Source organism: Aegilops tauschii, chromosome 6, assembly GCF_002575655.3.
Source record: "Aegilops tauschii subsp. strangulata cultivar AL8/78 chromosome 6, Aet v6.0, whole genome shotgun sequence".
NCBI lineage: Eukaryota > Viridiplantae > Streptophyta > Magnoliopsida > Poales > Poaceae > Aegilops > Aegilops tauschii.
The window spans coordinates 211,327,378-211,354,996 of NC_053040.3; the positions used below are offsets into that span (position 1 = coordinate 211,327,378).

The 27,619-nt window shown below is 43.6% G+C and overlaps 1 protein-coding gene across 2 annotated transcripts; it reads left to right on the top strand.

Annotated features, from left to right (window-relative positions):
- Nucleotides 1–10,810: 10,810 nt before the first annotated feature.
- On the top strand, nt 10,811–20,551 carry LOC109772007 (serine/threonine protein phosphatase 2A 55 kDa regulatory subunit B beta isoform). 2 transcript variants are annotated; one of them, XM_020330702.3, is made up of 14 exons: nt 10,811–11,162; nt 13,075–13,178; nt 13,257–13,352; nt 13,842–13,961; nt 14,912–15,115; nt 15,290–15,381; nt 17,033–17,151; nt 17,900–18,023; nt 18,181–18,304; nt 18,831–18,899; nt 18,985–19,076; nt 19,172–19,249; nt 19,633–19,700; nt 19,790–20,551. In XM_020330702.3, the coding sequence occupies exons 1-14, from the start codon at nt 10,814–10,816 to the stop codon at nt 19,924–19,926; spliced, it is 1,776 nt and encodes a 591-aa protein (XP_020186291.2). In that variant the 5' UTR covers nt 10,811–10,813; the 3' UTR covers nt 19,927–20,551. The 2 variants fall into 2 exon arrangements, with proteins under 2 accessions (XP_020186291.2, XP_020186292.2); XM_020330703.3 differs by having other exon boundaries at nt 14,912–15,112.
- Nucleotides 20,552–27,619: the final 7,068 nt, after the last annotated feature.

Sequence of the window (27,619 nt, forward strand, 5' to 3'; positions counted from 1 at the left end):
ATGTGACGGTTGCCAGAGGTTCTCGCGACGGGCTCATGTGCCGGCTCAAGAATTGAGGATGATTCCAATTACTTGGCCATTTGCGGTCTGGGGGCTTGATATGGTTGGGCCTTTTAAAAGATCCAAGGATAAGAAGACCCACCTCTTGGTGGCGGTCGACAAGTTCACAAAGTGGGTTGAAGCAGAGCCAGTTAGTAAGTGTGACGCAGCCACAACGGTTCAGTTCATGAAGAAGGTGATATTTCGCTTTGGTTTTCCACACAGCATTATAACTGACAATGGTACCAATCTGTCTAAAGGCGCCATGGAGGAGTTTTGTCAACAAGAGCATATTCGGCTTGATGTTTCATCAGTGGCTCACCCTCAATCCAATGGTCAAGCTGAGAGAGCCAATCAGGAAATCTTGAAGGGCATCAAGCCCCGGCTTTTGGTCCCTTTGCAACGGACGCCGGGTTGTTGGGTGGAGGAGTTACCCTTCGTGTTATGGAGCATCAATACTACTCCTAACAGGTCTACGGGTTACACGCCTTTCTTCATGGTTTATGGAGCGGAGGCGGTCCTCCCTAGCGACATCCGTCATGACTCGCCTCGAGTGGCGGCTTATGTTGAGGCGGATAATGAGCGGGCGCGCCAAGATGCTCTTGACTTGTTGGACGAACAGCGTGATGTGGCAGCAGCTCGCTCGGCGATTTACCAACAAGACCTGCGCCGCTATCACAGCCGCCGGGTTAAGTCCAAGGTCTTCCAGGAAGGTGATCTGGTGCTCCGGCTCATCCAAGATCAAACAGATGCACACAAGTTATCCCCGCCTTGGGAAGGGCCCTTTTTGGTCAGCAAGAACTTGTACAACGGGTCATACTACCTTATCGATGTTCGGGAGCACAAAGATTCACGTAAGTCGGAGGAAGAGACCCGTTGGCCGTGGAACATAGCCCAGCTTCGGCCTTATTACACTTGAGCCACCGGCTCTCATAATGTACATATTTCTATAGCCATGTATATATTATGATAAATAATAAAGCAGGACCTCTGTCCTTTTCTCCTCCAAAGGTAAATGTGTTATTTCCATTACAACATTACATGGTCACTTGGAGGTGGATCCGGCTTACGATCGTATTCGAATCTAGCCGTTAACAATATGATCACCTGGGGGCTTCCTGTTCAAACATAGGTCGTATTCGAACCAAAGAGAACATAGCTGTCGATACCCACTTGATTGGCAAATTGCCGAGCTCATTGGGGAGTTTTTCTTGATCATATTTGAATCATGGCTCAACCCCCTTTGGGAACCGACGTGGATCGTATTCAAATCAGCATCGTTAAACAACTCTTAAGGTCATTTGGGGGCTTCCTGTTCAAACATGGGTCGTATCCGAAACCAAGAGAACATAGCTGTCGGTACCCTCTTGATAGGCAACGCCAAAGCCACTGGGGGCTATATGATCGCATTCGAATCTTAAGCTTAACCCCTTTGGGACGGTTCTCTGGTCGTATTCGAACCAGAAGCCCCTAAGTTTTGATCTTTTGGTTTGCAACAAGTTCTCTTGATCATATCAACAGTGTGCAAGGGCGGTTCTTACTCTGTCGGCTTAACTTTGATTAATAATGTTGATAGCACACAATAGGCATTATAGGTGCTGATGAACCGGAGTTGCGTTCTCAACCTCATTATTTGGGTTACATAAGCCGAAGGTGTACTTGCAAGGCTTGCAGGTATGCTATTGTGGTTATCCCGAAGATATGATTGAGAGCCGGTCTTTTATGACCTTGGTTTATATTCCGGGTTATATGTAAGATATATGACTCTCCATGCGGTAAGCCGTCTAGAGACTTGTGATTTATTTTTCTATACAGAATAATTAAAGACAGTTCTTCAAGCTTAAGGAAAGTAAATGATCAAACATAATCCGGAGGAACATGAAAGAGCAGCTTCAACGGAGTTAAGCGCTGCACACGTGCACGATGGCACGACAAAATTAACTATTTTTCCTACTCTATTACAGGACTCCCCGAGTCCAAAAGGTGAGGCATTGTTTATAAGGCGTAACCATGAGCTGCCTAAGTAGTCAAGGTGCTTGTTGGGTTGAAGCTTCCGGCTCATCCCTCTCCGCTCCTCCGGCTGTTTCCATGACCTGGAAGGTTGATGATTTCCAGTCAATGCCGCTCAAAGCTTCAAATTGAGCCTCATCATCAATTAACCCGGCCGGGTCAACTTCTGGGCGAAGGTATGCTTACGAGTCGGAGGGATCGGGCTGACTGCTTCATAGCGTGGAGTTGGGATCCTCTGATTCTCCGTGTCATAGCCCGGCTGATACTTGGTAAGGTCTGTGTCATTCCCAATCAAGGTGGCCACCGGGCGAACGCTCTTCACACAGGCGGCAAAGTCTTTCTGGTCAAAGGGGGTGCCGTCTTCCTTCAGGCTGGGATATCCAAGAGCGATGTCGGCCGGGTCTAGCTCCGGTAGAAACGCCTTGGCCCGGCTCAGAGCAGCTATGGCTCCGGCTCTTGCAGAAGCCCGTCTCAGCTCTTGGAAGCGTTGAGGAAGTACGGCAAGCCGCCTGAGTACATCTGCGAGGTGAGTGGGAAATTCATTGGACAGAGCCACAACGGCTAAAGCACGTTGTGACCCGGTGTAAAGTTGCTCCACCAAAGTGTAAACCGCCTTCAGCTTGGTCAGCACGTTCTGGTTGAGGTTGGAACTCCTGGGACCTGCATTACAAAGTCAGGTGAGCTGATGGCAATGGTGGGACTTATTAGACGTAAATGATGTAAACTTGTTAAAAGCTTACAGAGTAACTTACCGAAGATTGCGGCGACCATCTGCGATACATGGCGTTTTAAGCCGGAGAGTTCGGCGGTTCTTTCAGTAAGAGCAGCCTCCGCTTGTTCAGCCCGGCTGAGCAGGGCAGTCTTCTCATCGGCCCAGGCTTTTCTTTCTGTTTCAAATTTTTTCTTCAGTTTTTCTTGGGCAGAGACACTGAACTCAAACTTGGCATTGGCCTTCTGGGTCTCCTTTTCCTGAGTCTTCAGGCGGGTCTTCAGATCAGAGATTTCCGACTCAAGTTTTTTGCAGGCAGCCTGTACAAGTTCCGGGTTACAGTTTGAGTGATTAATCATGCAATATTTAAAGTCCCAAGCACTTTGCAAGCAAAGGCCGTTTCCCAGAAGAGCTTTGATTTTGTTGATGGTGGGGATAAGTGGTTGACGCTCAGCTTGAGACAATTTGTCTGGCAGGGGGTGGTTTGACTCCAGATGCAGGGCGCGAAAGCCGGGCAGAGGGTTCTCATCAGCCGGAGAAGTATCCTGGCAGTAGAACCATGTCTGATTCTAGTCCTTTGGGTGGCTTGGCGGCTCAGCATAAGGAAAGAGACAATCCCTCCGTCGTTGAATTGATATTCCACCAAGTTCCAAGCTAGGCCCGTTGGCGCATTCATTCTGGCGGTTCAGGTAAAATAACTCCCTAAAGAGTAGCAGGCTGGGTTCCTCTCCAAGATATACCTCACAGAACACTTGAAAGTTACAAATGTTCGACACGGAATTGGGTCCAATGTCTTGAGGTCGCAGATCGAAAAAGTTCAGAACATCTCTGAAGAATTTTGAGCCAGGAGGAGCAAAGCCTCGGCTCATGTGGTCAGCAAATACAACAACCTCTCCATCTTTTGGTTGAGGTCTCTCTTCGGACGGGTCAGGCGCACGGTAGGACATGACCTCCTTTTTGGGCAGGTAACCCGTTTTTACGAAGTCATCTAAGGTGCTTTCAGTAACGTTGGACCTCACCCAGTTGCACGTAATGGGTGCCTTGGGAGCCTTGGGCGGCATTGTGGAAAATGGAAGCCTATGACAAAGAAAAATTTCCGGTTCAAATTTAAGCCGGAGAAAAATTTCAGTTCAGTATTCAGGACGGCGGTTCATGAAGGGGCCTAATGATATATGACTAATTGTGTCAGGTTATTTAAGCCGCCATGGGTATTATAAGCAATTTAAGTTATTCAACTCTATTATGAGTAAGCTGGAAATTTCACAGAGCATGGCCTCTTTTAAGCCGGCGATATGAACCGCCATGGCTCACAGGGGCAGTTTTTGTCTAAGTGTTGCACAAACAAGTTTCACAGATTGCAGGGATTATTTGGGATCAAACGGTCGTTTAGAAAGGAAAATTTCTAGACCTAAAAACTGGCACAGAGAAGTTCATAAGTTCTAATGAGGTCTTTTTGCAAGCAAGAGGGATCTGCTAGTATGGGAAATGGGTGCGAAACCACTACCGCAGGAGTTCTATCCTACTTTCCGGATCAAAAGAGGCCGCGGTGGAAGAACTGTGAAGAACTCGAGATGAACTACGAAGAACAGGGGAGAACGACAGAACCCTAATGCGAATCTACTGTATGGAGTGGCAAGAACTTACTGGCGCTGATGAGCTGCGGAGGTTGCTGCCGTTTCTCTGGACCAGTTCAGGGTGATGCAGCGGCCGAGGTTGAGGAAGACAAGGGGCGCGGCGGCGGCGGCGGAGCTCGAGCTCTGGGGCGTCAGAGGAGGAAGACGAGGGATCGAGAAGTGACGAAGGCCTATGGGCCGGGCCTATTTATAAGGGACGGCTCATAAATGGGCGCGAGAAATGAGGAGGCTGGAGACATGATTATCTTGTCGCAGAAACGCCTCGATTCTCGGAATGGTTATTAAGATAAGATCCGTTGGGATATGACAGAATAAAAAATGAGTTTAATGGAAGATGACGTCATGGCGGGTTACCAGGAATCCAGAAGATGACGTCATGGCGGGTTATAACCTTCGCACAAGCAGAAGCCGGACGATTTTCTCTCAAAGGGATTGAAGATTGACATGAACCGGTTCAAATCAATCTGGGGCCTAATGTTGAGGATATAACCATTAGAGTCACCCGCCCAGGAGGGGTCGGGTTACGTTATAATGATCATCCCGTGAAGCCCAGTACCAAGCTTGAGGACGGCGGGACAGTAATGGGCTTAAGACCCGGAGATGGCTTAAGGCCCGTAGTGATAAACCGCCGTTATGGTGAAACTTGTAGTGTAAGGCAAGAATAGTTAAGAGTCCGAGCCGGACACTGTTATAAGCCGGCCGGGACTCGGAGAGCCGCTGGGCGTCAACCTCTCTATATAAAGGGACGACCCGGCGGCGGTTCAGGGACAAATAAGATCAAATCGATAACCAGGCAGGGCGGTTTAGCTCCTGGTCGTCGAAACCCTAATCAATACAACCTCAACTGGACGTAGGCTTTTACCTTCACTGTAAGGGGCCGAACCAGTATAATCCTCGTGTCCTTTGTCCCGCTTAACCCCTTTAAGCTTCCTAGCTGCGATGGCTCCACGACTAAGTCCTTGCACGAGTACACCTGCCGTGACAATTCCACGACAAACCTGCCTTTTGAAATTATGTGTGATGCTAGTGATTATGTTGTTAGTGTTGTTCTAGGACAAAGAGTTGATAAGAAACTAAATGTTATTCATTATGCTAGTAAAACTCTAGACAGCGCTCAAAGAAATTATGCTACTACTGAAAAAGAATTTCTAGTAGTGGTGTTTGCTTGTGATAAATTTAGATCTTACATTGTTGATTCAAAAGTAATTGTTCACACCGACCATGCTGCTATTAAATATCTTATGGAAAAGAAAGATGCTAAACCTAGACTTATTTGATGGGTTCTCTTGCTACAAGAATTTGACCTACATATCACTGATAGAAAAGGAGCAGAGAACCCCGTGGCTGATAATTTGTCTAGGCTTGAAAATGTGCTTGATGACCCACTACCTATTGATGATAGTTTTCCTGATGAGCAATTAGCTGCAATAAATGTTTCTCATAACACTCATTGGTATGCTGACTATGCTAATTACATTGTTGCTAAATATTTACCACCTAGTTGTACATACCAACAAAAGAAAAAAAAATCTTCTATGATTTAAGACATTACTTTTGGGATAACCCACATATTTATAAAGAAGGAGTAGATGGTATTATTAGGCGTTGTGTACCTGAGCATGAACAGGGACAAATCCAGTGGAAATGTCACTCCGAGTCTTATGGAGGGCATCATGCGGGAGACAGAACTGCTCACAAGGTATTACAGTCTGGATTTTATTCGCCTACTCTTTTCAAGGATGCTCGTAAGTTCGTCTTATGTTGTGATGAATGTCAAAGAATAGGTAACATCAGTAAGCATCAAGAAATGCCTATGAATTATTGATTTGTTGTTGAACCATTTGATGTTTGGGGTTTTGATTACACTGGACCTTTTCCTTCCTCTAATGGGTATACACATATTTTGGTTGTTGTTGATTATGTTACTAAGTGGGTAGAAGCTATTCCAACTAGTAGTGCTGATCACAACACCTCTATTAAAATGCTTAAGGAAGTTATTTTCCCAAGGTTTGGAGTCCCTAGATATTTAATGACTGATGGTGGTTCGCACTTTATTCATGGTGCTTTCCGTAAAATGCTTGCCAAGTATGATGTTAACCATAGAATTGCATCACCCTATCATCCTCAGTCTAGTGGTCAAGTTGAACTTAGCAATAGAGAAATAAAATTTATTTTGCAAAAGACTGTCAATAGGTCCCGAAAGAATTGGTCTAAAAAATTAGATGATGCACTTTGGGCTTATAGAACAACATATAAAAATCCTATGGGTATGTCTCCTTATAAAATGGTTTATGGAAAAGCCTGTCATTTGCCTCTTGAGTTAGAACATAAAGCATATTGGGCAATCAAAGAACTCAACTATGATTTTAAACTTGCCGGTGAAAAGAGGTTATTTGATATTAGCTCATTAGATGAATGGAGAACCCAAGCTTATGAAAATGCCAAGTTATTTAAAAAAAAGTTAAAAGATGGCATGATAAAAGAATCCAAAAGTGTGAGTTCAAAGTTGGAGAATATGTTATTTTGTACAACTCTCGTTTCAGATTCTTTGCAGGAAAACTCCTCTCCAAATGGGAAGGACCCTATGTTATTGAGGAGGTTTATCGGCCTGGAGCTATCAAAATAAATAGTGCTGACGGTACTAACCCGAAGGTTGTTAATGGGCAACGAATAAAACATTATATCTCAGGTACGCCCATTAATGTTGAAAGTAATATTATCCAAACTATGACACCTTAAGAACACATAAAAGAGTCCTTCCGGAACACTCCAGAATCGTGAAAAAGAGGAGGTACGTGATACGGTAAGTAAACGGAATCCGAAAAATCCGCAAAAATATTTTTTGTCAGTTTTGGAAAAAAATAGGAAATAAGAAACTACCGGGAAGCACACCCTGGTGGGCACAAGACACCAGGGTGCGCCTGGCCAGGCCCGCCCAAGTGGGTTGTGCCCACCTCGGGTACCTTCCGGACTCCGTTTTTCTATAGCTTGCTTGTTTCCCAAGATAAAAAATCTTTATATACCCCCCGAACCTATTAACCACCGTATCGCGGAGAAATCTTCTGTTCTCTTTTCTCGCTGTTTTCGGGCAGGTCTGTTGAGCCAGGCATCATGTCTTCTTCTTCCTCCAACAATGTGGAAGAGGATGCTTGGTTGATGAAGATCCAACTGAAGAGAGAAGAGCCCATAGAAGCCGTCAAAGGGAACAAGAGCAAGGAGGCTACCGGAGATCAAGCACCGGTGGTTGAGCAAGCCTGGCCTGCTGAGAAGAAGAAGAAGAAGTCCTTAAACCTTACTATGCTCATCTTAACTCGACTGAGATTGAAGCCTTTTGAATCATCGAAACAGTTCGTGTGCAAAATAAATATCTCACTCGTGAAAATATTCTGCATCAAGAGCACATCATCTTCCTCCGGAGCGTCATCCGTAGATTGGAGAATCTCTTGACCGTGAAGGACATGATTGCCTCTACTCCATCACCACCGCCTTCTTCATCACCAAAAGAAAACTGAGTATCGGGTATGGGCACTCCCCTTGGCTTTCGCCAAGCTTGGGGGAGGTGCCTCAGTATCGTATCATACCACTAACTTTTGCCTTTACTTATCTTAGTTCGATCCATAGTTATCTTTTGCTTTAGATAAATAAAAGTTTAGTTCGATCATTTCTTTTCGAGAGTTTGCTTAGTGATCTATCCTTGTAATTGTGTGCGAGTTATATAATAAAATTTAGTTTGAGTTTTGCTTTATTTACTTTCATGTTCCAATAAAAAGAAAGGAAATAAATAAAAAGATCATATGCTAATCTTATGATAGGTGATGACCACATGAGGAAAAGTATAAGTAGAAAATTTTATTGGAGATTGACAAACATAGCATTGGTCAATGATGCAAATCATGAAAGAATTAATAAGGGAAGAGAAGATTCACATATAAATACACTATCCTGGAAATCTTTTGTGATTGTGTACCTCCATCAAAATATTATATGCCAAAAATGTTGACGTTGGACAAGGAAGGCACCGTAATGATTTATGTTTGTTTGTATTCACATAGAAATTATATTGTCATAGATCCTTCAACATGTGGTGCTTGCCCCCTGTCTTTGCTAGCCAAAAACTCCGCACTAAGTAGAGATACTACTTGTGCATCCAAAACCCTTAAACCCAAATCTTATTTTCAAGGGTCCACCATACCTACCTAAGGATTGAGTAAGATCCCTTAAGTAAGTTGTCATCGGTGCAATAAGGCAATAAAAATTGCTTCTAAAAGTGTGAGATCATTTAGTGTAAGATAAAATTGAGCGTTGTACGAACTTGTGATGGTGAAGAATAAAAGCGACAGACTGCATAATAAAGGTTGCCATCACAAGAGGCAATACAACGTGACATTCTTTTGCATTAAGGGGCTGAGCATACAAACAAATAAGCGCATGACAACCTCTTATTCCCTTTGCGAAGAGCCTATCTTTTACTTTTATGTCTTTACTTTTATGCAAGAGTCAAAGTTTTTCTCTTTATTCCTTTTTATTTTTGTCCTTTGGCAAGCATCATGTGGTGAGGAAAGATCTAGGCACATATGTCCAGTTGAATATGGCTAGCATGAGTTATTATTGTTGACATCACCCTTGAGGTGAATACGTTGGGAGGCGAAACTATAAGCCCCTATCTTTCTATGTGTCCGGTTGAAACGTTCTGCTCATGTGTATGTGGTGAGTGTTAGCAATCATAGAAGACTATATGATGGTTGAGTATGTGGACTTGCCTAAAGGCTCCGATACTCGACCCTTCCTAAAAAGATGATGAATTATAGTTGCAAAGTTGACTGAGAACATAGTTTGTTGGTTTCTAATAGAGTTTATGCTTTATACTTTGATAGTGTGATGAATTGTTACTTATTCATGAGAAGTCTATGATAAAAGTTTTATGTTAAAGCTTGTTGTTGTTATAATAATTCACATGATGCTTTTATGTCCGTATTTTGTTTTTATCGACGCCTCTCTATGATTGCACTTTCACTAACCCTCTTATATACTGCTCCATGGCCTCCCTCCTTCTTACAAACAACAAAACCAATCTCATTAGACCTCTTTAAGTTAGTGTGCAGAGAAGACATGGCCCATTTGTGGGATGAGAGGCAAGCCTCTTCCTAGGAGGAGGACCGTGGACTTGAAGGCCACGATTCACCTCGTGGTTCGAAGAGGGAGAGGGCATGTCATATTGAGGGCGACGATTCTCCATCAGAGGAGGAACCAGATGAGGTGACCTTCGAAGATGAAGAGGAGGAGGAAGAAGAGGCGAACAAGACACTGAAAGCGATGCCCATCGAACCGGTAAAACTTATTAGCACCGGTGATCACCTCCACTTTGTCGAGAACACTCCAACCATTATGGCAAGTTGTGGCTTTCGCCGCTGCACTATCCATGAACCGTTGGAGGATTCACAATAGGAGAAGCCCAAGGCACACGGGAAAGTTCATCGTGGGAGTTGGCATTATCGTCAACCCATGAAGAAAAGTTTCTCGCAGATTCCAACTACGCCTTGATCCTCATCCACGCTCGATCCAAGATCATGTCCGCCAACTTGAGAAACATGCTAATAGTTCAAAAATTCAATGTGACCTTTGATTTTTCTCATTTTGAGGGGTCACCATCCTTTGTTTTCACCTAGTAGCGTTGGATTTAAAATAAACTCCACATAAATTTTAGTGCCCTTAATTGTTTTGGTGCTAGCCACCAAAAATGATAGGGGGCTCTAGAAGCACGTTTTACTTATGCCAATATAAATAGCAGGCAGGGTCGTGACACCTATTTAACAGCGCCCTTTGACTTGTATTCGACCACTTAACGCCTTACATATGAAACAAGCGCGACCCATCGACTAGCGCAAAATGGATAAACTTGCGCTAGCACCGTCAAAAAAACCACCTTTGTCGCAGCCGCCATGCTTGCGCACCAAGCCACATGAGAGCGCTTGAAGCCACCACTACGCCTCGACCGTCGGGGGCAGCCTGACAGTCCCTACAGTGTGGGACTATCTAGCAACCATTTGGAACGATCAATACATGGGCCCACCGGCGGCCTCAGGCGCCACGCTTCGCTCAATGAACGGAGGTGGTGAAGCTAGAATTATAAGGAGAGATACTACCTTCGTCTAGGTGAATAAGTCATTCGCGTAGTTTTAGGTCATCGATTTGATGAATTAAATATGTGTTATATATCATGAAAAGTATATCACTAGATTTGTACACGGATGTAGTTTTTAAATATATATATTTTGTTACATATAATACATATTTAGATAGTTAAATCGTCAACCTAGAACTACGCGAACGACTTATTCACCGAGACGGAGGTAGTAAATGTTTTCATGTAACAAGGAAAACTGCACGGCAAATTAGTACTTTTTGGGGGACCAAACGCGAAATGCCTCCTCCCCGCAGACAGGAAAGGCAGAAAAGCGCGAGCAATACAGGGGCGCAGGGGCCGCCTGGAACTCGCTCTCCACATCATTTGGCTGCAGCACCTCACCTCGTCTCTACCCCTCGATCTCCGTCGCCGTCTTCCCCCATTCTCCCAGGACCGACCATCCTCACCTCCCGATCTACCCCGCCGACGCCGCCGAGATCCTCGTTCCATGGTGTCGTGACGGCGGCGGCGCTCATGGACCCCAAGTCCCCCGACGACCGCCCGGAGGCGGCGGCGCCACAGCCGCTAGAGTGGCGGTTCGCGCAGGTCTTCGGCGAGCGCGGTGCCGGCGAGGACGTGCAGGAAGGTAAGGCGGCCGCAGCTCCCGTGCTTTCCCTACTCGTGTGGCGCCTCGCGAGATCTACCCAGTTTCGCTGGTGGGGGTTTGACGCCGCCGCGACCCCTGAAGGCCGCGCATTTCACTCAAGGGATGCGGGGATCTCCTAGATTCGGGCGGTGGCGCCCTTTGCCAATCGAGGCTGAGGCTTCGCCGTGATTTGGGTTCCAAGCGTTGTACTTCTTGCATCGTGTTTCTCGGCGATCTAGTACGGTTCGTGGCTAAATGTCCAACAATTTATTACGGGCGGTCGGGTGTTTAGCTAAACCTCGTCGCGTGCGGGAATCAGTCACATCATGCAGTAGGCCTTGCTGCTTGGATGTGCCTCTCGTAGGATTGATTCTTGTTGCAGGGAGGCTTTGGACGTGGTAGCTGGTAATGTTGTTAGGCATCGTTGCCTCCATGCCGGTGAGTCGAGTTGACGGTAGGAAACTAGGAATGCTTGGTGGATTTGCTTAGGGTATTTATTGGCGCTTTACAGCATGGCATGTGGGTGGCGTGTTCAAAGTCCAAAACTTTTTGTGTGATGAACTGATGACATGTGGGGATCGTGGGTGCGCTATTGTTTTCTAGGCCCTGGGATGTCTGCACAATAAATTTACGAGCTTTGGCAGATGAACTGGGCGCAAACGATGTGTACTGGATGCTTCTGAGCCGTGAGTGAGTGTGGTGTCCTTTTGTGACTAAGCCATACCATAATATCTTCAGCCTTTGGCATCGGGGTACGCAGGGTTCATAAGCAGGTCTAGTTTGTACAGCATAAAGAATGTTACAGCTTCTACCTTTTTATGCCTTTTGCGGAACAGCGAGGTATATCTTTTTATGCCTTTTGTAACAGATCATACATAGGCCCTATGTTGCCATTTGTAGGGTTGTTAAAAATTGACCATACTGGTATCCCAAATTGTACCTATATTTTCAAGATATAGACACGACACACAATTTCAGTCTTTGACATGCATTCCTTTGAGGTCAATGTTGCAGTCGTTCAGTTCAGTTTGGTACATCTTGCTCTAATTTTAGCCATAGTTTTCCATGAGCAGCCTTACATCACTATCACGACCTAAGGCCGCGCTTGGTTTGTCGTTTCTCCACCGAATTCATTTTACACCTGTAACCACTTCCATCCGTATTAAACTGGGTACCCATAAAAACTGGACGGAAAGAAAACGGAGCGTGGGAGGTGTGTGTATTATTTTTCCAGGTGGAGGCACAAAATGGCCCTTTTTTCTGGATCTAAACAACCAACCAAGCGGGTGTTTCCGAGAAGCACGTATTCATTTTCCGCCTGGATGTTTTACACCCGTAATCATCCATGAAACGATGAACCAAGCGTGGCCTAAGGATCTGTAGACAACCCGTTTGTACGTAATATGACGCAGTTCTGATATTCTGGTTAATTGTTACCAAAACAAGCTCTCGCTCCACTTTTCAACGAATTGCTACCACAAAACTAGAAGTCCTACAAAATCCAGCCCTGTTGATCTAACCCAGTTACCCGGTACATGTTTAACATGTTTCCAATACCTGCTATTAAGGAGCTCTTTTTGTAGAATACACTCCAATTCTTTGCAGTGATGGAGAAATTGATCACTTGCCAAAAGATAACCAAGCATAATTTTTTCCCAGCAGCATCCATGATGTTTGGTTCCTTTATAGGAATGTTCAAAACACATAAACTTGTTTGGATGCTTAGTCCTAGATTTACCATCTGTGTATAGAGTTAACATATGGTAATTCATCTCTTCAATCTGAATTGTCTGATACATGTGGTTCCGTTCATTTTACTAGACGGTTGTGTCAATTGACTTTAATATGATTTTCTTGGTTTACTGTAGTCTGCCAAGTCATATTTATATTTTTACTAAATTTGTTGTTTCAGTTGACATCATTTCTGCAATTGAGTTTGACAAATCTGGTGATCATCTTGCCACTGGAGATAGGGGTGGACGCGTAGTTTTGTTTGAAAGAACTGATGCCAGGGGTGTAAGTACCGCACCATCCAAGTATTGTTGCTTTCTTGCTTAAATCTATTGTGCCCATAAACTAAAGCTATATATGCAGAATGCCAGTCGGACAGAGCTTGAGAGACAAGATTATTCGGTGCCCAGGCATCCTGAGTTCCGCTATAAAACTGAATTTCAGAGTCATGAACCTGAGGTATGCTACTTTGGGTCCTTGGCCGTAAATTACCATGTTCTATATGTCTCCAGCATCTTAGGTCCCATGCAGTTTGGAGTTTTTTTTACAAGGAAATATCCAATCTGACTGCATGTTTTCATTTTGTGTTATATCTCTGGAGATCTTGTGCCCCAGAGAGACTGGAGTTAAAAGTTTGTGACAGAACTTGGATGAAATCATACCATGTCTGCATAATGTGTTTCCCCCACTTTGTACGGTAGACATAGGAAATTGTCATCATACACATTTAGAATGTGTGCAGTCCTTTTATGTTTTGATGTCCAGTACACATTTTGTAGTACACATTTTGTAAAGTATTTCTTAGTTTTAGTTGCAGAATAAGCTTGCCAGCAGAAAAGCAACATAAATCATTTATACTGCTATTGCATGTTATCTTCTAAATGAAACTATTGCTTAGTAATATCCTTGAAATGTGATTTTTCCTGATCTTATATGTAATTTATGTAGTTCGATTACCTAAAGAGTTTGGAAATAGAGGAAAAAATCAACAAGATCAAGTGGGGCCAAACAGCCAACAATGCTCTCTTTATCTTGTCTACAAATGACAAAACAATCAAGTACTGGAAGGTATGTATAAATCAAGTACTGATCATCAGAAGCTTGCTCGATTTATTTCTTCTGGTCATGAGATTTTTCCTTCACTAGTGTTTCTCTAGCCATGTCATGCTTGGAAGATGTATCCATTGCTTAATGTACTCCCTCCGTCCCATAATATAAGATGTTATTACATCGGATATGTGAGTATATTGGATGTAATAATGTCTTATATTATGGGACGGAGGGAGTACCAAATACTGTTGGGCACCTTAGGGTGGATTTACAGTAAGCCTATTTTTTCCATTTATGCTGGCTTGTTTGATCAAGATAAATATTGTTTTATACTTATGATTGTTTACAAATACAAATGAGGTATTCAATTTCTTCTTTACACTGTTAATAATTCTCAATCCCATCGCTTGCCTTTTTGTATAGAGTTCATTGGTACTTGTCAAACCAGTAACCGTGTACATGCAATGCATGTTAATATTAGGCAATGTTTTTTCTGAGTGGATATTAGGCAATATATTAATTGCCTCAGACACTAATATTGGCAAGATCTTAATTGTACGTTGATATTAGGTAGTATATAATCAATTAGTTGACGCTGATGTTGATATTAGGTATACTATTAATCAGGGGAGGGTGCTAAACACATTTAGTGCTAAACACCGGGTCAACGTAGACCATTGGATAGACGTGGTTGACCGTGTGAGATATGTTGGATCTCCGCAACTCGCTCCCTTTATATTGGTATAGATGTCTGGGCAATCAATTCGACATGTATTACTGCTTTGTTATATCTGCAGCCGCACGACAAGAAACTGAATACAAATGAAGTATTCAATTTCTTCTTTACATTGTTAATAATTCTCAATACCATTGCTTGCCTTTTTATATAAAAAGTTCATTCGCACTTGCCAAATACAAGGGCAGTCGGTGTGATATTGGTGCCTTACTGCTTTGTCATATATCTGCAGGTGCAAGACAAAAAAGTGAAACGAATTTCAGTAATGAATTTGGATACTTCCCAGAGTGCAGACAATGGGACAACTTCTAGTTCGAGTACCAGTAGCTCTAGAGGTCTTCCTAATGGAGGATCCTCAGAAAAGTCATACAATTGTGCAAACAACGATCTGCCATTCCCTCCTGGGGGATATGCTTCATTGCGTTTGCCTGTGGTAGTTGTACTTAACCCACTTTATCCAACATCTGTAGTTATGTACATTCAGCAGTAATGCATGCATTTAAAATAAGTACAGTATCTTTTTTCATGATAAGACACTTGTAAGCTTTCTGGCAAATTGTATGTAAGTTGCAATTAACAAATCTGTAAGTTTCATTTACTTCGTTTGCAGGTTACAGGCCAAGAGTTAAACCCTGTTGCTAGATGCCGGCGTGTATATGCACACGCCCATGATTACCATATCAATTCCATTTCAAATAATAGGTTAGCTTCCTGTTGAGTTATAGATGTCTGGTCAAATTGTAAGATTTTGTAACTTGTTTTACTTGCTCTTGACTTTACATTGCTTACATATCCCCTTCACTTGGTCTTATTATTTTGTTACCCTTTCTATTTTCTGTCTCTTTTCTCTGTTTAATGTGGAAACTACTCCCACCGTATTTCTCATATTCTTTCCCAATTTAGAAAGCTGCCTAAGCTTTCTCTGTGTTATCGAGCGAGAGTTTATTGTTCTCATGACTATTGTGTACACACAAATTATACTCTTTCATGGTGCTTTAACCTTTATTTATCATTGTTTTCTTATGAGTTGACCACCTGCCTCTTAGTATTGTTGCACAGTTTCATTTCATAGATGTTCACCATGTTGTGCTTTAGTTTTCCTTCTGAAGTTCTGGCTAGTATATTGTGTCATGTTTTTCCTTCATCTCCATGTCCTCTACAAGTTGTTCTGTCATCTTACAGAGTAATCCATACTTGGCCATTAGGGCATGATTATTGATGCCTGGGTCGCTTGTTATTTTTACATTATGTAGGTAATGTTGTCGCATACTAGGCCTAGGGAGAGGCTGTCGCCCCTGTGAGGCAAGATAGAACTATTCTTCTAATTCTTGCTCGCTTTATTCCTTGTAGGGGTTCCTCTTTTTGTAGAGGCCTAACAATCTAATCTAAGTAACAAATCATGGACATTATCTCTAATTGGCTTATGGCTCAAGCTAAAAGACATATCCCTAATTTAAAGATAAATTTCCGAACTGAGAGATCATGGGGACCCTTTCCCTAACTTGGTGCTCGGCAGGCCATGTACGACGTACATAACAAATGCACACTCTGTCTTGTTGTCAAATATTAGTTTAACAGAGCAGCAGAAGTAAGATATAAGTTATGTTTTGCCTAAGAGATCACTACCTTTCTGTTTCGTGCATTTCTTGAGAAATTGTGATATGGCCTACTAGCTCCATCCTGGTTTATTGGCCCCCTTTGTAATTTGTGTCAAATTTTGACCAAAGATATAACTGACAAAATGTTAATGCATGCCAACAAAAATTATATCCTTGGATTCGTATTTGAACATAGTTTTCAGTGATATAATTTTTGGTGACATGCATGAACATTTTGTTAGTTGAATCTATGGTCAAAATTTGACATGAAATTCAATGGGGACCGATAAACCAGGACGGAGGTAGTAAAAGGTTATCATGATTTAACCCTAAGAAACATGCCATTTTTATAGCATATAAACTTGTCCTGTGGCAACACTGGCCATCACTTTGGGTAATGCGTACTATCTGGCATGTAATCCAGAAGTCTGAGAAGTTGATACTGCTAGATACATGATATATAAGCTGTTTATACCTGTTTGTATTACCCCTTATTGTGAAGGGTTTCCTTCAGATGTGCCATGTGCATGTACTCTATGTATTGGTGTCTACAGACACAATCAAAGGATGTTCATATGGTAAAATATGTTATGGTTAACAGGGGGCCACTATATTTAAATTCCGTTTGCCCTTTGGATGACTTGATATGATTGGCTTTCTGCAACTAATATATTTATATGCCTTGGTTGATTTATGAATGACACAATGCACGTGCATTATGCTGATATCTTGTTCTCATGTTGTTTTGCTTCAAGTGATGGCGAGACATTCATATCAGCAGATGATCTGCGAATTAATCTGTGGAATTTGGAAATCAACAGTCAGAGCTTTAACATTGTTGATGTGAAGCCTGCAAACATGGAGGATCTAACTGGTAAGCTTGCCAGTCCAATAAGAACTATTTGGTTAATTTATATGTTAAGCATGCAGTGTTATCTAACTGGTGGACGAAATATAATTCTCTATTAGCGGGGTAAGATGCGTAAATATAAACATGATCAGGTAATTTTACCTTTTGTTTAAATCACAGACCTTTTTACCTTGCAAGCGTTGCCGCGCTGCAGGAGTTACCTTCTATGCAGGGCCTCCAAGTTTTCTTCATAGTCCCTTTTCCTTTCCAAAAAATAAAATAAATCATCTGTATGGCCTATTGTTGGAACTTGGATCAACAAGCATGCATTGTGGATAAGGAAGATGGGATGAAAGGCAATTCCTATGCTTTCACCTACCAAATTCTTGATGATTTGTCACTCTGTAGCTATATGTTGGCATCCTAGCTAGCAATTCCTTGTGATTAATAGTCTGCAGCTTTCATGTGATTTCTAGAAATACAGATCACAGTAGTTTTTGCTGTATAGGAAACCACAAGTAAATAAAAAACAAAGTGGTCTGCATCAGCTGTTGCTGCTCAGATACAAAGCTATCTTATCTTGAATTTGTGATTTCCCAATATTTTCTCTTGGTTCATAGTGCAATACCTTTGGTCTTTGTTGTTAATTTTAAATATCCGTATGTGATTATTTTTTAATGTCTGATATGATTCCTGTCACGTCAGTTATTTATTCCTCTTCCTTTTCCCTGTGGTAATATGCATCACTTGTTATATTTCTGTGAAATTTCAGAGGTGATTACATGTGCGGAGTTCCATCCAACTCACTGTAATACACTAGCCTATAGTAGCTCAAAGGGCGCTATCAGGCTTATTGACCTGCGGCAATCAGCACTGTGTGACAACCATTCTAAACTGTTAGTAATCACCCCTTGCACTTCCTGATGTAACAGTTATCCTTGTTTAGAGGGCAATTCTCAATAGAGTTTGAAGGATTACAAACATTTCGAGTTGAATTATTCAATTAAACTTTGCACAAACTATTTTCTAATTCATTGGTACCATCTTGTACAGATTTGAGGAGCATGAAGCACCTGGATCAAAATCCTTTTTTACGGAGATAATTGCATCCGTTTCAGATATAAAGTTTGCAAGGGATGGACGGCATATTCTTAGTCGTGATTATATGACTCTCAAGGTTTGTAACTGATCTATCTACGATCTACTCATTGAGTCTTTCTGGCCTTTTGCTCTCGTGTAAATTGAATGCAAAAGTTGTCTGAAGAAATCAAACTATTGATTTGATATTAATATCTTGTTGACGTGTTCATCTTGCACTGGTCTTTGAGGCATACTGCTTTCATTCTTTATGTTATGGATAAGCTGCATTAAATTGATGGTTGTCTGCATCAACTATTATTCCGTTTCTAAGTAACTTTAAAATACAGGGTTAGAACATTTTCTTTGGACTTTGTATAAGTAAACAATAGCTTATTGTAAAGTTCCGATTTTCACTCTGACTGGCTAGTAACATGGAAATCTGAAATCTTCTTGGTAAATTTTGTATGTCATGCTGTTGATTCCAACATTTCTGCATGATATATTGAAGTAAATGAATATTGGAATTTCTGGGTTGTGGATCCTTTTGTTTTCAGTTTGCTTTCTTAGATAAAAAGTGATTTGCTGCTTGTATCTTTAGTTCAATATCCTTTTTTTCCCTTCAGTTATGGGATCTCAACATGGATTCAGGCCCAGTAGCAACTTTCCAAGTTCATGAACATTTAAGGCCTAAGGTGAATTTTTTCATCCGAATGATAGCAAAGTAGCAACGTCAAGACCTTTTATGTTCTAATGATGTGTTGATCTCATCTGTTGTAGCTTTGCGATCTATATGAAAACGATTCAATCTTTGACAAATTTGAATGTTGTTTGAGTGGGGATGGTCATCGTCTTGCTACTGGCTCTTACAGGTATTATCATTATGAGCTATAAAAGGTGGTAGCCATTGTTGAATTTGTAACTCATGTATGCTAACTTGTACTCTTCTTGTTGTGCTATACTGTAGTAATTTATTCCGTGTTTTTGGTTGTACTTCTGGAAATACCGAGGCAACCACTTTAGAAGCAAGCAGAAACCCTATGAGGTATGCCATATCTTCTGATTTATTTATTTATTTATGTTTATATTGTTATGAACGGTTAGACTGTACTTGGACATGGGCTAGTCCAATTTGTGCATAATTCATAAGCACCTTGCATCCGACATAATTCTATGCTTCACTTAGTTCAATATGCCACTGCCTATTCTCCTGCTATTCTGGAGCTACCTAGATTTCTTCTATATGTTTCATTTATGATCCGCATGCCAAGTTGGTGGGATTACCAAATACTCGACATAGGTGAACAGTGACCAATTAGTAGTAGGTATAAACACAACAATGTTCACCGACCCACACTCCTAACATAAATTATGTTTTCTAAACCTGGCTAATTATTTCTTCGTTTGTTGGGATTGAAAACCGTATAGGCGTCAGGTTGCTAATCCAACAAGGCCTACAAGAACGCTGACCTCTTTGACCCGTGCTGTGAGGAGAGGTAAGTGTCTCTTGTATCATAGATTTGATTATTTCTGTCACATAGGTAGAGTAGATTGACCTACTTCTCCTTGTGCAAATGTTGCACAGGGGGTGAAAATGCAGGAGCCGATGGCAATGGGAATTCTAATGACTTCTCAACAAAGTTACTCCATCTTGCGTGGCACCCAACTGAGAATTCCATTGCGTGTGCTGCTGGGAATAGCTTGTACATGTATTATGCATAGGGAATGTGCTAGAGAAGATTCACTGTTTTTGGTTTGTTCAATGTGAAAGCTTGGGCCTTGCACATGCAACCAGGGAAATGGTGCAGGACATTGTCGTCAATTCCGTGATTGGGGTCGAAAGAGGCGGTTGGCACCCACGGGATGGATATCCTTCAACTCCAAGCATAGCAGACTATTTCCTTCTGATTCTTTAGTAAATGTGAAACACAAATTCTAATCGCACCAAAGTTTTTGGGTCCCAAGATATGATTGTAGCTGCATGTGTAGCCAAAACACCAGCAGTTGGAGGACAGAGCAGAAGATAGCAAGGCTGATTCTAATTTCACTTGGTCACAGGAAATATCTGCTTACGGTGGATGTAAGAAATTTGCTTCTCTTCAAATGTAATGTAATGTCGCCTAGCCAGGGTTAACCATCTGCTGTCACCAACGGTGAAACATCTGTGGACATAAATTATGACTTGTAGTTCTCCCCCCTTGTTCTATTTGTTGGTGGTCCAAACTTACAATAAGTTTGCAGGCGTGACTCAACTCCTGCTGCATGTGATCGGCTGTGACCTAAGTTGTATATGCTACATTTTGCCATGCAAAACTCACAACTAATGATATGAATTCTTGAGTATTCATGTCTGGCTTGTGCAATATATATGCATTTTTGCAATCCTCTTTAGATTATGCATCAATTTTATTACAGTGTAATGCCAGGACACTCTGATTAGCTCCTTGCCAGAAGAATATTTGATTTTTTTCTCTAGGTACACACTTCGCTTGATTCGTAGTATTGGAATTCTTATATAGTACTGACCTAAACGTTCTTATATACTCCCTCCGGACCCAACTTTGTATTAACTTCATACTAAAGTTAGTACAAAGTTGAGTCATCTATTTTGGAACGGAGGAAGTATAAGCTTACAGAGGGAGTAATTTTTTTTCACCATGTTTTTTCTCTTTATGTATGTTGTTTATTCAGTTTTGCTAAAACACATCTAGATGTGCCCTAAGTGTTGCACATCTAAGTCATATACCATTAATTTTACATGAAGATTCGTGTAGACATTTTCTTTTGCCTTTTTTCTTTTTCTTTGTAGTGTGATTTGGTCGTTTAGATGTGCAATAACTAGGGCAAACCCTTGTTTATTTATAGGATTGGAATCTTTAGGATGTTTTTCCTGAGGATAGTGACACACTGTGTTTTGGAGTAAATTGCCATCCACTGAGATTTGTTCCACAATATATATGCATAATTTAGAGATTTTGGTGGAGGGAGGCACAAGTGGAAGTCTCGGCAATATGCATAATTTGGGGATTTTGGTGGAGGCATGTTTCCGGTATTCAACCGGATGGGCTTGGCGATGTTCAGCCAAATGGGCGTATCACTGCTGGCCCAGCCGAGTGATCCTTTGGAGAGAGGACTCGGGTCGTCAGACCTTGTTGCCCTTCAACTTGTTGCGCCTAAGAGCATCTTCAACAGCCGTGCGGCACGCTAAAAAATTGTTTACAACATTGTAGTCGTGAGTTTTTGCACGGCGAAGAGCACTTGCTTCAGCAGCCATTACAAAGTATAGCGCACGCGAGCAGCTCCAGCAGCCGCTGCAAAAAAACTGCGAGCGCGCTCTAGCACAAACAACATATGCACTTCAAACACAACCAACACAAACAAAATAAATCAACAATAAATAATTTTATTATTACAACTCAAACAAATAGTTTATCTAGCAATACAACAAATAGTTCAACAATACAACATCAAACATACAAATCATGATGCTCTTTGTCGGTCATTCTATGCCCATCATTTCTCGATGAGATCCTTCTAAAGATCATCATGCGTTTCGGCACGTTGAATGACATGATAGGAGGCAGCAAATCGGGCCACCCCCGCAACCCTCCGCCGCACACGCATGGGATGTCCCAAGAGCTCATACTGAGGGTAGTATAAATCTTGGCCACTCTCATTCTCGATGATCATGTTGTGCATGATCACACAAGCGTGCATATTGTACCAAAACATCTTTTGATCCTAAAATCTAGCCAGTCCTCTCACAATGGCAAACTGGGCTTGCAAAATCCCAAAAGCTCTCTCCACATCTTTCCTAGCCGTCGCCTGAGCATTGTGGAAATCAAGATTTTTCTTACCTTTCGGTTTTTTCAACGGCTTCACAATGTTTGCCACTTTGGGTAGATGCCATCCGCAAGATAGTAGCCATAGTTGTATGTATGGCCATTTGCTACAAACTGCACCGGTGGCAGTTCATCATTAGCAATCTTGTTCATGAGTGGTGACCGGTTAACAACGTTGATATCATTCAAAGATCCAGGCATTTCAAAAAAAGCATGCCAAATCCAAGTCTCTTGATCGGCACCGCTTCAAGGATTATAGTGAAACCCTTTTTTTGGCCGTGGAATTGGCCATGCCATGCCTTAGGACAGTTCTTCCAACTCCAATACATGCAATCTATTGAGCCAAGCATACCTGGGAACCAGAGAGCTTTGTTCATCTCCAAAAGCCTTGCGCCGTCTTCAGCATTGGGAGATTTCAAATACCCCTGGCCAAACACTTGCACAATTTTGATTGCGAAGCGCTTGACACACATGATGGCTTGACTCTCACCCATGGCCAAGTGGTCACCAACTAGATCAGCCGGAATACCGTATGCCAACATACGCAAAGCGGCTGTCACTACCTTTTGAAAGGTGCTATGCCCGAGCTCTCCGGCGGCATTCCTCCTTTGCTGAAAAACCCGATCATGGCTCGCCAGTTTCTCTGCAATGCGCCTGAACAACTCGGTGCTCATCCTAAACCGGCGCCGGAAGTACGACTTGGGATACACGGAATTATCCACAAAATAGTGCCTCATCAATCTCTTGTCGGCTCTCTCCAAATTTTCTGCCAACCCATAACTGAACCACCGTGCTTCGGTTTTTTGTTGATGTGCATAGCTAGGATCATTGCAAGATCCCCGTCCTCTTCAATATCAAATTCTTCTTCGGAAGAATCATATGACGAACTCATCTACAATGTTCAATTTAAACTAGGCTATAAAAACTACAAACAACATGCACCAAATCCATGTAAAAAATGTGAAGTTGAAGCAATACATACCTTGCAAGTGTTTTGTCGAACACCTTGTGGGCGCCGAGCGGCAGTGGGCGGCCGGGCGCTCTTCGTCGGAGGAATGGCGCGCGCGAGGGGCGGCGGCGACTGGAGGGAGACGAAGGAAGCAGCGGCGACGCGGGCATAGCCGGAATGGTCGCCGGAAGAAATGGGGTGGTGCGAGCGGCGGCGCCAGCGCTGGGTCGGGGTACGTGGAAGTTGCGAGCGGGCGCTCCAGTGTGCAGCGCGCGGGAGAGGGCGCAGCAAATAAACGACGCGTGATGGGGTTTCGGACCGCGCGCTGAACTGTTTATGCCACGCGCGCGGTTTTTGCGCCTCCGCTGGAGCTCCCGGAGCAGTTGTGCGCGCGTAAAAAGCCTAAAATTTCCAGCGTGGCGCTTATATAGCGCGGCTGTTGGAGATGCTCAAATTCGACAGATGGCCCTACTCCCGGGGATCCCACCGTCACACCCGAACCTCTGGTATAATTCCTATGTTTTTCTATGTATAAATACTCCCGATGTGATGCAATTTCCTGTAGGTTTACAATCATGTACTTTCTTCATCCCGAATTACTTATCTTAAATTGACACGAATAGAGGTAATATGATTCAATAGAATGACACTCTAATTTTGCATTTTTCTTATTTTTCTTTTCTTTTTTGGGAATCCTAGAATCCGATGAATCAAAGAATCCAAGAAGCCTTCAGAATTTTATTACTCTCCCTCCGTATTATAATACTCTCTATGTGAAGAAATATAAAAGCATTGAGATAACTACTAGTAGTTTAGTAGTTTTTTTTCAAGCACACGCAAGAGCATTGCGCGCTTTTTCATTTAAGGAAGAAGAGAGGTCATTTACAGAGTAATTACATGCGCCTGGGAATGCAGTCCACACATCAAGGCTGTTACAAGCTATGTTACATCTCGCGCCAGCCCACCTAGTTTGGCTCTAATCCACATTTGAAACTCGCTTTGGATATTGCTAACTACCACATGCGGCATGAGAGCACTTTTCTCAAAAAACCTCCTGTTACGCTCAAGCCAGATGAATCGGAGCACAAGACAGACCATGATGTTAACTTTGCGACAACTTCTACTGGAAACCGCATTGCTTAGCGCTGGCCACCACTCCTTGATAGTGTCGGTTGGGGTTGGTGTTCTTCTATGCAAGCGCCATGGGAGTAGAATGTTATACCAAACTTCCCTGGCAAAGGAGCAACCGAGCAGCATGTGATTCAGGTTCTCATCCTCTTGTGAACAAAGCATGCAGTAGTCCGGGTGCTCAAGCTGCCGCCTTGCAAGGCGATCTGTAGTCCAAAGCCGATCATGGAGGGCCAGCCAGACAAAGATCTTTGTTTCTAAAGATGCCCATGATGTCCACAGCTCCGCAGCACCAGGAAGAAACTCACGGCCTAAGAAGAAGAGGTGATAAGCACTACTTGCTGAATATAATCCATCTGTCGTTTGCCTCCATCTGAATGAGTCTGGCTGCTCCGACAAGCTCTGTCCGGTGATAAGAGGCCAGATTTTTAGGACGTCCGCAATGGCATGAATGTCGAGGTTCCAGCGCAGGTCATTGATCCACGCCCCATTTGGCAGACAGTCTGCAACAAATCTCTGCAGGGCGACAGGCCGAACAAACTTCAGCAGGGACGGGGCGAGCCGCTGAAGACTAGCACCGTTAATCCACGGGTCTGTCCAAAATCTGATGTTGTTGCCATTCCCAAACAAGCAATGTAATCCAGCACTGAAAACGCTGGCAACCTCAGCAGGCAGTTTAATGCCAAGACCTTGCGACGGCTTCTCGTCAGCAACCTTCTCGAACCAGCGCCATTTGAGAAGCAGGGCCTGATTCAGTAACCTGAGGTTGTGGATCCCGAGTCCATCATAAACTTTAGGCGAGCAAACGAGGAAGGTGGCTCACCTTAGGAAAATGACAAGGAAGGTGGCTATTAGCAGGTCTACCACGCGTGTAGTTGATGACTCTTGAGGCTTGGACGGAAGCATTCGTATTCAGCTAGTATCTGCGTACGGACACCCGCAAAAAAAGAAAGAAAGCTATCTGCGTACGGGTTCGGTGCTAGAGTGCACGAGTACAAGTCGAGGCACGTCTACACACGGTACGGCAGGCGAGCTGGGCGTTCGGTAATTTCTTCAGAATCTGATGGCCCAGTAACCAATATTGACCATGAATCCATGATGCCTGTAATATTGACCATGAATCCTTGACAACTTGAGCATCTACGGCCAGACTTGATAAATCCGGCCCATAAACGCCCGCGGGCATAACCGGGTACCCCGCATATTTGCCATTTTGCAACCATGTATCTCATATCCGGCGCTTTATATTCATACTACCCATGTACAAGTTGATCTATCTTACATGATCAAACGACGGACAATCAAATTGAACTGCAAAGGAATACAAGATCGGCTGCAAACGGACAGAACATACTTCACCACATCCAAAAAATCATAGTTCGTCCACGGACAAGTTCATAATCTTCTACGACTAAAAATGATATAAACATTGAGGGGAGAGGGGGGGGGGAGGGGAACCACCACTTCCTCGCTGGGCCTTTGCCCTTCCGGTCGACAGCGCAACTGTAGGCGCCTGCGGCTGGTGGAGGGTCTTTGTCGTCGGACGACGAGGTGCAGTTGTCGCCGCCGTCGGAGTCGGAGTAAGAGAAGACGATGAGCCCCTTCATCTGACGGACCGTCCTGTCCAGCTCCCCGCTTCAGCCTTGCCACCCGAGCCTTCTCAGCTGCTGCCTCCTTCGCCTCGCGCTCCGACTGCTCAATAGCTAGCCGGAGCGCCTTGGCGTTCTTTCGTCGGAGGCGGCGAGCGTCCGTCTTCGCAGCGTGAGGGCGTAGCTGTACACCCAGGCGAGGAGACGCACGTTCTTGTCGGTGTCCGGCTCCGTCCCGCGGCAGTGGCGGCGCGCGGACTGCTCCGCCGCCTTCCTCTTCCGTGCATGCTGCCTTCCTCAGACTCCGGAGTGCGCCTGCGGGAGCACCCAGCGCTAGCCGCGTGCAACAGTGGCCGGCGGGGGAAGGAGTCGACGCGGGACTGATGCGGACTGTGCTGGCCGGGTGCCGCTGCGGGCGGGCTGGGAGGGTCCAGCTCCGGCGTCCGCGCTGCGCCGGCGCGGGAGGTGTGGTCACGCTCCAGATCAGGAGCTGCCGCCGGTGTCCACCTTGGACCGCTCAAGCGCAATGTAGAGGGCCATCTCCTCCTCGTAGTCGACCTCCGAGCCGGAGTCGCATCCGGAGCTGCTCATCGTTGTGGATGGGATCGGAAAGGGTGAGGGAGAGGAGTGGACGAAGCGAGAGAAAGGGACAAAGCGAGCTAGGATTTGAGCTCGCCGCCCAGATTGGGGTTTTTTGTGGGGTCCGTGGTGGGCCGTGCTTATTAGGCAGACGCGCCCAGGAGTTCCCGGGCCGTCCCATACCCCCCTATATTTGGGCTGGGTATGAGGGGTGCCGGTCAGATCGTTTGTCCGCAGTTTGAGAGGTCGAATTGGGTCGATTTTTTTGTGACCGATCACTGACTGGACGGCTTGCCCAGGCATTTGAGACGGGTATGAGAGGCTGATGTCTACTACACAACCTTCTTTTTGTAGACGTTGTTGGGCCTCCAAGTGCAGAGGTTTGTAGGACAGTAGCAAATTTCCCTCAAGTGGATGACCTAAGGTTTATCAATCCGTAGGAGGCATAGGATGAAGATGGTCTCTCTCAAACAACCCTGCGACCAAATAACAAAGAGTCTCTTGTGTCCCCAACATACCAAATACAATGGTAAATTATATAGGTGCACTAGTTCGGCGAAGAGATGGTGATACAAGTGCAATATGGATGCTAGATATAGGTTTTTGTAATCTGAAAATATAAAAACAACAAGGTAACTAATGATAAAAGTGAGCACAAATGGTATTGCAATGCTTCGAAATAAGGCCTTACTTTCACTAGTGCAAGTTCTCTCAACAATAATAACATAATTAGATCATATAACTATCCCTCAACATGCAACAAAGAGTCACTCCAAAGTCACTAATAGCGGAGAACAAACGAAGAGATTACTATCGGGTACGAAACCACCTCAAAGTTATCCTTTCTGATCGATCTATTCAAGAGTCCGTAGTAAAATAACACGAAGCTATTCTTTCCGCGATCTATCCTAGAATTCGTACTAGAATAACACCTTAAGACACAAATCAAGCAAAACCCCAATGTCACCTAGATACTCCAATGTCACCACAAGTATCCGCGGGTATGATTATATGATATGCATCACCCAATCTCAGATTCATCTATTCAACCAACACAAAGAACTTCAAAGAGTGCCCCGAAGTTTCTACCGGAGAGTCAAGATGAAAACGTGTGCCAACCCCTATGCATAAGTTCACAAGGTCACAGAACTCGCAAAGTTGATCACCAAAACATACATCAAGTGGATCACGTGAATATCCCATTGTCACCACAGATAAGCACATGCAAGACATACATCTAGTGTTCTCAAATCCTTAAAGACTAAATTCGATAAGATAACTTCAAAGAGAAAACTCAATCCATTACAAGAGATAGAGGGGGAGAAACA